This window comes from Triticum aestivum, chromosome 2D (assembly GCF_018294505.1).
Source record: "Triticum aestivum cultivar Chinese Spring chromosome 2D, IWGSC CS RefSeq v2.1, whole genome shotgun sequence".
Lineage (NCBI taxonomy): Eukaryota > Viridiplantae > Streptophyta > Magnoliopsida > Poales > Poaceae > Triticum > Triticum aestivum.
In genome coordinates, this window is record NC_057799.1 from 69,680,846 (window position 1) to 69,692,106 (window position 11,261).

At 49.0% G+C, this 11,261-nt stretch overlaps 1 protein-coding gene across 1 annotated transcript; it reads right to left on the minus strand.

Moving 5' to 3' along the window:
- Positions 1 to 533: 533 nt before the first annotated feature.
- On the minus strand, positions 534 to 5,190 carry LOC123051637 (xylose isomerase). Its single transcript, XM_044474592.1, has 21 exons — positions 4,995 to 5,190; positions 4,478 to 4,558; positions 4,256 to 4,366; positions 4,088 to 4,162; positions 3,853 to 3,982; positions 3,666 to 3,757; positions 3,080 to 3,130; positions 2,902 to 2,981; positions 2,770 to 2,824; positions 2,594 to 2,695; positions 2,419 to 2,470; positions 2,247 to 2,292; positions 2,115 to 2,170; positions 1,879 to 1,930; positions 1,713 to 1,792; positions 1,551 to 1,621; positions 1,385 to 1,425; positions 1,197 to 1,296; positions 1,039 to 1,110; positions 881 to 958; positions 534 to 771 (listed from the first exon to the last, which is right to left on the minus strand). Exons 2-21 carry the CDS (start codon positions 4,538 to 4,540, stop codon positions 736 to 738), a joined length of 1,443 nt encoding a protein of 480 aa, XP_044330527.1. The 5' UTR covers positions 4,541 to 4,558; positions 4,995 to 5,190; the 3' UTR covers positions 534 to 735.
- Positions 5,191 to 11,261: the final 6,071 nt, after the last annotated feature.

Consider the following 11,261-nt stretch of genomic DNA (forward strand, 5'->3'; position numbering starts at 1 on the left):
TGAGAAACTTTGAAGTCCCAACCCAACGGCTGCTGCCTGGAGAATCTGGAAACAGAGTTGACCAGATTTCCCTCTTCTTGCTTTCTCACATGATGAGCTTTGCTACCTATTTAGACTCTGGCTTTGACCAGTTTGATGAGCTTTTCTGAGCCAGTGCTAAGCCTCTCAAATTCTTGTGTATTCTCCCCCACGCTCTTGTCGTATACTGATATTCTCTCTTGTACTACCTCTACTGACCTAAAATATCTTATATTTGCTTACACGGGAAGTACATATTTCCCTTCTAATAAAATTTGTTGATGGGGGCTGGGGCCTACATTTTTATTTTTATTTTTGCTTTGGATGGTTGCCGATACTTGACAACCAAAACCTTGACCAAAATATTTGCTAGCCAAATTTTAGACTCTTGTTTGGATGGTTGCCAATACTTGACAACCAAAATATTTGCTAGCCAAATATTAGTAGGCCTAGCTTGGGCTCAAACCAACACACCCTTAAGACCGATGAACATCTGGGCCAAACACAGAGAACACTGGAACATAGTTCAGCCCAACTCCGTGTTGGCGAACAAGTTTAATTCTGATATAAGGTTACATTATTTCCAGCTCCACGCAGTTTGTTTACAGGGTTCATTGCATGGAGGCCTAACTATAGAACATCGCCCGTAGTGACGAGGACGACTGGGCGTTCGAGGGCGTGCTCTTGCTTTTTATTCCTAGAACCGTGGGCCGTCATCTACAGAGCGGATTGGAACAGCATCTCAGCCAGTTCCTGCATAGGGAAGCGGGCAACAAAAGGTCGTAAGGAACAATCTCAGCGCAGAGATATATTTGTATTGAGCAGTGAAAGATAAGCTGCCTAAGTTTATCGCTCCATTTACCTGTTTGCCGGATGGAACGGTTGGCTCGCCCCACTCCAAGACCTTCTTTTCTAGCGTTTCAAAGTCTCCCTTCCCAGCCTGTTTCAAACCACAGCCAGTGTTACCACCACAATTCAATCTCTTTGAGAAAACATGTCCAAACTTGCTAATTTGTGTACCTCGATCATGGCACCAATCTCAGTGTCAAAGCTCTGGTAGCGCTTGCGTACAAGTTCATCCAGGGAACCATCCTAATAACATCAAAAACAAAACTTCCATTTAGGAAAAGGCACATGCAAACTTTACCAGGTCATGAACTAATGATGTCTCCAGTTACCTCAATCAGCTTGGCAACATTGCGGAGGCCACGGGCCATGGTGTCCATCCCAGAGATATGGGCAATAAACAGGTCCTCAACATCAGTACTCTCTCTCCGCCTGTCACCACAAAACAATTCCATGTCAGTCAAAGTTTCTGTCGAACCAAAGCTCAATTCACAGAACATCAATGATAGTGAGAGCTAACAATTTGGCGTCGAAGTTGAAGCCACCAGGTGCAAGTCCATCCTGCAACCGTATCAAACAGAACAAATTATGAGCACCGATACCTGAATTAAATGGTAACCAAACATGATACTGTACAAGAGACTTTTGATTCAGAAAAGGTACAAGAAATGATTAATTCCACTCACATTCTTAACCACACTTGACATAATCAAAGTAGCTTCTGAAATGTCTGTAAGGAACTCATCCGTGTCCCAACCTGCCAACATGTAAGAGTTGAAACGTTAAGCTACTAAGTGTGTAACAGGGATTTCAAAAAGTCACAGCCACCATATGAACTATACACATACCAACTTGTGGGTCACCAGTGTTTGCATCAATGTTCCCAAGAATATCATTAATGCGAGCAGTCTCAAGCTCATGATGGCAGCTGCAGGACACAAGTTTTAGATGCAGTTATGGTACTAGTATCACTTTAAGCTGTTATGACTGGATTTAGGCGAGCAAGAAACCTACCTATGCCCAGAGAGAGTAGCATGGTTGCACTCGACATTTATCTTGAATTCTCCTGTACCACCAAATTATTAAAAAAAGTTTTATTTTAAACAAAGAAAGTTCTAAGATATCTCAGGAAAACATGGTTAAATTCCAGTGCTTCATTTGCATAAAATTGTTGCAAATCTACACATAAACATACAAAAAACAGGAATGCTGTTACTAAATGATTTTTTTTACCACATTTCAAAGATTACCTGTAAGACCAAACTTCTGTAGGAAAGAGAATGTGGTTGCAACATCCCAGTCATACCTGTAAAGAGAAAAATAGGTATTATTCTTTCCAGTCCTGTTAATAATTTCCTATATTTTCCAGACGACAAACATACTGATGCTTTGTTGGTTCTTGTGGTTTAGGCTCTATCAACAATGTTCCTGAAAAAAAAGAGATTCAGACACGCAGTATCTTCAATTATCATAAAGCGGAACAATGAAACTATTTACTGACAAATTTGGGAGACTCGAACCAGAACATCAAATATAGCACTGCAAAGCAATTACCGTTAAAGCCAATCTTCTTCTTGTGGTTAACAGCAGCTTGAAGAAAGTTAGCCTGGACAACAGAAGAACAAGTTATCAAATCTAGAATTTTTTAAAGACATTGACACATAATTTGTGCTACAAACTACACCAAGTAGAAAGACAATCAAAAGTCAAGAAGTATGTCAACACATACCAAATGTTCAAGTTCTCTCTTCATATCGGTATTGAGAAGAGTTTGGTAACCCTCTCTTCCACCCCAGAATACATAGTTCTCACCGCCTAGGTAGTGAGTAACCTGGAAGGGGATACAAGTCGAGTTAAACAACTAACCAGAAGGAAGGGTTCCTATGATATTTAGACACAACCCACCTCCAAAGCTTTCTTCACTTGAGCAGCAGCATAAGCATACACCTTGACCTCTGGGCTGCAGCATCAGTGAAGGCCTTGCTTAATTTCAAGTCATGACTCAAATTCACAAATGCAGTGAAATTTAGTACCCACCTAGTAGCAGCTCCGTGCATGTAACGTGGATGCATGAAAAGCTGTGCAGTCCCCCACAATGGCTTTATATTGGTCTCACTCTACATGATGTTCATAGTATATTTTTGAGCAAAGAGCGGAAAAAAGTTGTACTGTAGGAAACCTAAATGTTGAAACATTTTAAGGTTGTAGCAGTAACCTGGAGTTGCTTTGCCAGCTCAACTATCTCATCCAAGTTAGCATTTGTTTCCTGCAATGTGAACAGAAGACCCGTAAGATGGGGAATACTGACCTTTCAGGGCCTAGGAGCCAAGGTAGTCAAATTAGAGTGACACTGTCTTGAGATATATTATGGTGACACCATTTTTCAGATATACTACAGTGACACCCTGAGATGCTATTTTAGACAGAAGCAATCTTGTGGAATAAAGTTCATTTCTATTTGTTGTTGCTTGTAAATTAGGATGATCAGTTCGGTTCTATTGTGCTCTTGAATAGATGATCCAAAACAAGTACTCCCTCCGATCCATATTAATTGTCGCTGATTTACGAAATCAGCAACAATTAATATAGATTGGAGGGAGCATTCTTTTTAGTCACAGGGCAAGTATAAAACTAGCTGTACAACATCAGCAACCATATTCCTTGTGTTGAAAACATAGTCATGTGTGTCCGCCTGTAAATAATCATAATCAAACTGCTCTAATACCGGTCACTACCAGTCTCAAATCCCTAACTCAGGGTTGCAACTTGCAACTTCAGGAATCATTCTGATAAAATCATACCGCGAGTGTTTTGCCATCAGGGGCGATGTCCCTGTCGTGGAAGCACCACCTCTCAACTCCAAGCTTCTCCATGAACTCGAAGTGAGCTTTCACTGAAAAAAAGTTCCAACATAAGTTGTTGATTCCAACAAATATGCAATTTCATAACACCATGGACCTGAAACACAAGATCATGTAATTCTCATACTTCTTCTCTTAGCCATGGCCAAGGAATTGGTGCCATCCTCCCAAGGCCAGTTCTTCGTAGCCGCACCAAAAGGGTCTCCTCCAGTACCCCGGAAAGTGTGCCAAAACGCCACGCTGAACCGCAGCCAGTCCTATATCATGAAACGAATATATCATCTCACTGTAGTACATCATGTAAAAGTACGCTACAAGGGATATGCTAACAAGAAGCCATAGTTCTGCAAATCAAATCATACTTTCATTTTCTTTCCAAGAATCACTTCCTCCACGTTATACCACTTGTAAGAAAGCGGCTTCTTGCTGGTTGGACCCTGCCACACAATTGTTCAGGGACAAATGTTATAAAACTGAAAGCAACCCATTAACAGCGCATAATCTGTTCAGTTCAGGGTCAGTGGCCTCACCTCATATCTGATCTTGGTAATGCCGGGGAAGAACTCGCCCTCCCAACCATCGGAAGCGGCATCGCCGCACTTGGCGTCAATGTCGGCCGGGCAGGTTTCCTGGGCGGCGATCTGCAGGGCGCAACCAGATCAGAACCAGGATCAGATTAAGTTCATAGATCAAATCTCCATGGGCATCAATCATTCAAATCAAAGAAGACCGCAAAATTCGCAATCGCTCACCGCAGCAGACAGGCAGAGGGACGACGCCACCAGCAGGGCCAAGAGCTCCGCGCCCTTCCTCATACTGAAACGTCTCTGCAACTGAAACAAAACAAATGTATCGATTAGCAATACGAGGATCCAATCCGTAGGCCATAAATGTGAAATTTTCTATCTATCCGCGGGTCCTGATTCCCAGCTTGTCTCGGTACGAACCGCTGGACCTGCCGCCGGGCCCGACTGAATCCCCAATCTTGTTCGTTACAAATAAAATCGCTTCTAGGACTAGAACACTGCCGGTACTCCACCGCGCAGCTAAGATGTGATGCCCGCGACAAACCGGACGGATTGGCGGTGAGCAAGAATTCAGATGGGATTTTGCGACAGCGAAGTGACGGTACTCATAGTGATACCCCACGACGTCGGGGAGGCCGGCGGGGGATCTCATCTCCAGCGGGAGCTGGCCGCGCCGGCTAGCTGGGAGCGGGTTGCGGGAACGGAGGAGGAAGCATGGGGCGAAGAAGACGGAGGTGCTCACCGCGGCGGCCGCCGGAGAAGTGGGAGGCAACCAGCTCCGCGATCCGTGCGGGGATGGTTAAGCGGGCCGGATAGGGATTAGGGAGAGTGGCTGAAGTGTTTTCTTTTCTCCTTCAGATCAGAGGAGGCTCGTGTGCAGTCCACTGCTCCTCTCTGCTTGTTATATAGTGCGGCGGCGGCTGACGCGATAAATCGGCGTGTCATTATCCGGATCGAGCGACGTGGGGTTATTATCCGGACGAAACAGTGGCTAACCACGCTCGCGCATGCCCCGGGCGGGAGGCCTGCTTCTGTTGCGGCCTTCGTTTTACCAGACTTTGATTTCTTTTTCATTTTCATTTCGATTTTCTTTTTCGAAATTTGTTATCTCCCCCTCAAAGAAAAAGCAAATTGTTTTTTCGGAGCTTGTTTTGGCGGGCGCGCACGGTGATGGCGTGTCGTGTCGTCTGCTCTTGGATTTGATCTTGTATGAGCATGCGACGGCCTACGGTTGGTTATCGCAATGGGCTCGCGGCCTAACGGAGAAAAGATGCTCTGATCCAACTGCCGCGTAGACCCGAGACCGAGGGTGCGATGTTTCAACAAACAAGAAAGAAAGAAGGTTTTTCTCAAAAGAAAAAGGTACTGTGTGTGTGTGTGGCGTTCTCGTCCAGCTATCGTTGGTGCACGGGATGGATGTGCCGCTCTTGTCACGCGCATGAACACAACACGCCACATCTCGTCCCGCCGTTCCACGGGTTGCTCACGATCACGAGAGATCGCCCGCCCTCCGGCACGCATGTCGAGGAGGAAGAATCAAGGATCCACATTGTGTATCTGGCAAGCGCCAGCCAACCCGGTCGACGCAGCCTCGATCGGCCGGTCCGGTCGCCGGGGCAGTGGAGGTTCGTTCCTCACCGGATCCTTTTTTTTCCGGGGAATTCCCCGCGGGATCTAATTTTCGTTTATCCTTTTTCTTTCCATTTCCTCTAGTCCTTGTCCAGTAACTACAGCTCTCATGATGCATTTGCATTTACTGTTTCACCTCAAGGTGGAGGATTTTCGTAAGTCATTCTTTGCTTTTCTCGAGTTGCTTGTGATCTTGTGCTGGAAAATAGAAATCATAGATTGCTTGCTAGAGATTTGCCCTTTCGCCATTTTGCTAACTAAAAATCTATTCTACACAGGACATTTTTCAAGAGATGAAGAACTACTACAAAGAAAATATGTACGTGTACATGTCAGTGAAACTTAGGAGAGAGGAATGGCATTGTCGAATGGGCAAAGGCAAAAATCCACACCTAGAAGAAAAACGGTATTTCAAACTCGGCTGAAAATATTGAATCGTGGTACTACGAACTGTAAGCATGATTTCTGTTTTTAATTGAATAATAATGCCATGATTTCTGTTCGAAGATCTATGTCCAAGAACACAACTTTCAGCCCACTGAATGAGATCCCAAACAAAAAAAACAACGAAATTCAGTAGGCGCACATGGATTTATCATCTGATGAGTAAATTTAACTGGAACTGATACTCGCCCCCACCTCCCCTTCCCTCTCCTCGCCGCCGCCGAAGCTCGCCGACGGGGCCTTCCCTCCTCTTCGCGTGGTAGTGGGCGGCGCGGGGCGGCTGCTCCATGCGGGGCGTGGCGCTTTGGGGGGCGCGCGGCGCTGGCGGCGGGGCCACGACATGGAGGGCTCCGTGGCGTTGGCTGGGGCTCGTGCCCATGCTGGCTGTGGAGGTGCGTGCTTGGCGGCGGCGGCCCCGTCCAAATCCAATCTGGTTTAGCGGTCGTGTGGGCGTCGGGCGGCGCGGGGGCGGGCTGTGGCTTGGTGGGGTCGTGGCGATGCTTGTGGACCACGATGGCGCGCCAGCTGCTGCTGCGGGCGGCGGCGGTTGCCGGCCAGATCGGCTCAGATCTAGCCCATGGCCACCAGCGGGCGGCTCGGGGCTGGCCCTCGGGGTCCTGGTGTGGATGTGGGTTGTCTCGGCGTGGTGGTGGCTCATGGCGCTGGTCTGGGCCGTTCCACGACGGCGGTTGGTCTTCTCTAGCATCGGCTTTTTGGTGAGTGGCTCGCGAGGTGGCAGGTTGGTTGCGGCGGCGACTAGCTTGTTCCGGCGTCGGCTCGCTCTTAGGCGACCTGTGTCGGCCTTTGATTCCTCTCCTCGTCGTCCGGGCGCTATTTTTGTCAAAGGGTTGTCCTTCTCCCAGCTACGGTCCATCGCTCGTCTCGCACCCGATGTGGCAGGACCGACCTCGTCATGCGCATGGTGTAGCAGGACAGCTCGTCTCGTGCTCGATGCTGCAGGACGGGTCGATGGAGGTCCGTTTTGGCCAGCCTATTGGGTCTCGGTGTTGGGGGCTGACTAGGGGTGTGAAAGGCGGGACCTTTCTGCTCGTCTCTTTAATTGGGGTAGTGGTGGATCTCGGGTGAGGTGGTGTCAAGGTCTTGGATGCCAGGGCGGCGGCCCTGGTGGTGGTAGCGCGGTGCTCATAGGCAGAGCCTGTGGCTTGGTGCTACCCGGTGGCCATGGACGTGTGGATGGCGTGGTAGCCGAGGTGTGGCGTTCGGTGGCAGTGATGTTGGTCAGGGTGAAAACCTGCTCTATCTTCAAACGGACGTGTGGCGGTGAAGCTCGTTCCCTTCTTGAAGGCGTCACTGCGGCTCTCACTGCCTGTTCGTGCTGCTCCAGGGGAAACTCTGATCCTCGGATCAGGCGGTGGCGGTGCTCCGGTGTCATTTCCTTCCTGAAGGCGCCGCCTTGGAGCCCATGGTTCGTCGTATGCGGCTTCATTTCTTCGCGGTGGCATGTTCCCGGTTGAGCCCATGATTGCTCTTGTAGTGCTAGGGGTGGTGATGCTGCGATCAACGCCTATGTATCCTGCCTTGGGTGTGTACGTGTTGTGGTGGTATGTGTTTGTATCGGGTTGTTGTTGATCGTTGCTTTATACATAAGTCGAGGTGAAATCCCTTTTCAATAAAAAATAGAAAATAATAGAACTTATACTACAAATGGAATGGAACCTTAACACTTATCCATCCTGTCGTGGAATTGTCATGGCAGATGTCCTAGTGTGAGGACTTAATCGTGGAGCCATCGCAACGAGATTAGCTTAAAGGGGTTAAATAGGACAAAGAACGCGAGGAGTTTATACTGGTTCGGCCGCTTGCGGTGAAGGTAAAGGCCTAATGCAGTTTGAGGTGGGATTGCTAGGGTTTCAATGACCAGGGAGCGAATACGCTTAGCCTGGCTCTCGATCTGTTGTTTCTTGTCCTAAGCCGCCGCTGGGTCGTCCCCTTATATACACTGGTTGACGCCCTGCGGTCTACCGAGTCCCGGCCGGCTCATACAACGTGTCCGGCTCGGTGACTTATCTTACATGCCTTACAACACAAGTCTACATATACATGGCGGTTTATAACCGTGGGCCTTAAGCCGCCTTCGGGCTTGGGCCCTCTACTCAGCCTATCTATGAACCGCCATTATGATTATACTCTTGGGCTTCATTGAGATGAACCGCCATAGGGATGACCCGGCCCCTCCTGGCGGGTCATACCTGATAGTCATATCCCCAACATTAGGCCCCAGGTTGATTTGAACTTGTTCATGTCAATCTTCAATACTTAGAAAAACCCTTCCTCATCTTGACTGTGAAATATTGTAACCCGCCATGACGTCATCTCCTGAATTTACGGTAACCTGTTGTGACGTCACTTGTCATTAATGCTTCACAGAACCCAAATCTTAATAAATCTCTTTCTTTACCGTCCCTCCGAAAATTGAGGCGCCCGCACCGTTGCTTATCCATTTTCTGCCTCCTCGATTCTCGCGCTTGCGTTTGTCCTTCCCATATTATAAATAAGACCTCGGACTCTCCTCTCATTCTCCCCCTTTCCTTCTTACTTTCTTCTTCCTCCTCGCGACGCACCAACCCGCACGAACTCCGCCGCCGTCGACCTTCGTCTCCGACCTCAACTCCGGCCGCTGCATCACGCTGAGTGGACCAGAAAAACGCGGTGCCTCTCCACTGTCCCATCAGCGTCAGTAAGCCCTCCTTTCTTTTACCATGGATCTGTCACTAGGGTTTCAGTGTTCGTCACCGCCCCTCTTTATCCTTGTTTAGATCCATGCATTAGATCCAAAAGACACATAAATCCTGCGCGGTAGTAGTTTTAACACCTGTTTTTGATACTAGAATACATCCTCATCACGATAGATCTCCTCCAGGGCACCAACGCTTTTCCACTATCGCCTCTGTAGGTTCCGATTTTACTCCCTTTTTCTGAGCAGTTGCAGATCCAAATCCATAACTTTAATTTGCGAAACCTGTTTGTCCAACACTTAGTAGAATTTTACTCTTTATCAGATTCTGAATACCTGTACCCTTCATGGCAACTTACACGTCCGGCTTACAATTATTCATATACCATTAGCCCTCACTTAAGCCGCCATTTTGAATGTATACTGTCAGCGCTTAACCTGTGATTCCACCAATTGACTTGAACCGGCAAATTTTCCTTTTCTTTAGGCTTTCTCTCTTTCACAATGCCGCCCAAAACAGTCTACACATGCAACTGGGTTCCCTCCATCGTCACTGAGGGTACTTTTAAGGATTTTTTCAAAGTCGGGTATCTTCCTGCTAAGAGTGTGATGCATTACCGCGCTCCTAACCCGGGCGAAGAAAAACCTCAGCCGAAAGACGGCGAAGTCATCATTTTTACTAACCACATGAATTGGGGCTTCTCACCGCCCGGCTCTAAGTTCTTCCGAGACGTTCTACACTTTTTCCAGCTCCACCCTTGTTGAGGATATAAACCTTAGAGTCACCCGCCAGGAGGGGCCGGGTTACTCATAAGGGTCATCGCTTGAAGCCCGGCGCCAAGCTTGAAGACGGTGGGCCAAAGATGGGCTTAAGACCCGGAGATGGCTTAAGGCCCGTAGTAATAAACCGCCGTATGGCGAGACTTGTAGTGTAAGGCAAGAATAGTTGAGAGTCCGAGCCGGACACTTTTATGAGCCGGCCGGGACTCTGAGAGCCGCTAGGCGTCAACCTCTCTCTATATATAGGGACGACCCGGCAGCGGTTTAGGGACAGGAAAGATCTCATCGAGAGCCAAGCATAGCAGTTAAGCTCCCTGGTCATCGAACCCCTAATCAATACCACCTCAACTGGACGTAGGCTTTTACCTTCACCGTAAGGGGCCGAACCAGTATAAACCCTCATGTTCCTTGTCCCGTTAACCCCTTCAAGCTTCCTAGCGGCGATGGCTCCACGACTAAGTCCTTGCTTGAGGACATCTGCCGTGACAATTCCACGACAGTTGGCGCCCACCGTGGGGCCAGCGCACGGTGGATTTGAGTTCTTGAAGGGCGGCTTCGAAGGGCTCAAGGGATACGCTGTGGGCCGGATGACCAAGAGTCGTCGTGGCAAGCTCTACATCGACGATGCAAGCTGGGGCCCCGACGCCGGCTCAATTGAGTACGGATACCGGGTCCCCTTCGGCGGAATTCATGTTTTCATTGGCAAGATTGGTGAGCCGGGCCCTGAGCCGGATCTCTGCGCCGAGCTCATCGAGACGGCTCAGCGCGCACGACCCGCCCGGGCCCTGCCTGCCTTGAGGCATGCTTTTGTGGGATGTGTCCATGGAGGGCACTCGGACAGATCTGGATCTGGTGATGAGACGGCCGCCGGCTCTGACGGCGAGTCGTCCACAGATGAGTCAAACTCGTTGTATCAACTTCAAGATGGTAGGCTCATGGGTTGTTCCGATGGTGCCAGTATTCGGGACCCGTTTGAGCCGCCGAGCCGGGTCGGAATCTTCATGGCCGGTGCGCAGCCTGTTCAGAACCCTGCTGCTGGGGCAGGAAACCAGGTGCCTTCGCCGGCTCAGGTGCTGATGGATCTCACGGACAAGATGACGGCCCTGTTGACCGCCGCGGTTGACCCGGCGGATCAAGCTCAGCATGACGCAGAGGTGGCGCAGTTAAAGTTAGATCTAGTGAGAGCCAAAGAGGATCTGGCAGCGGAAGGGATCAGGATGGCTGCGGAGAGAGCGGCTCTCGACGCCCAAACTCAGTTGATTCAGGCACAGTCCTTCCGGCTCACGATGGATCAGAACGCGTCCAATGAGGTCATAAGAAGGAGGCATCAAAAGGCCCAGTCTTGACTCCCTCTGGTTTACGATCCACGAAGCCTCTTCAACACGCCAGGTGCAGGGTCTAGTAACCCACCAGGGATCATAGTGCCCGGGTCTGGGACCCCTATTCAGCCACAAGTGATGG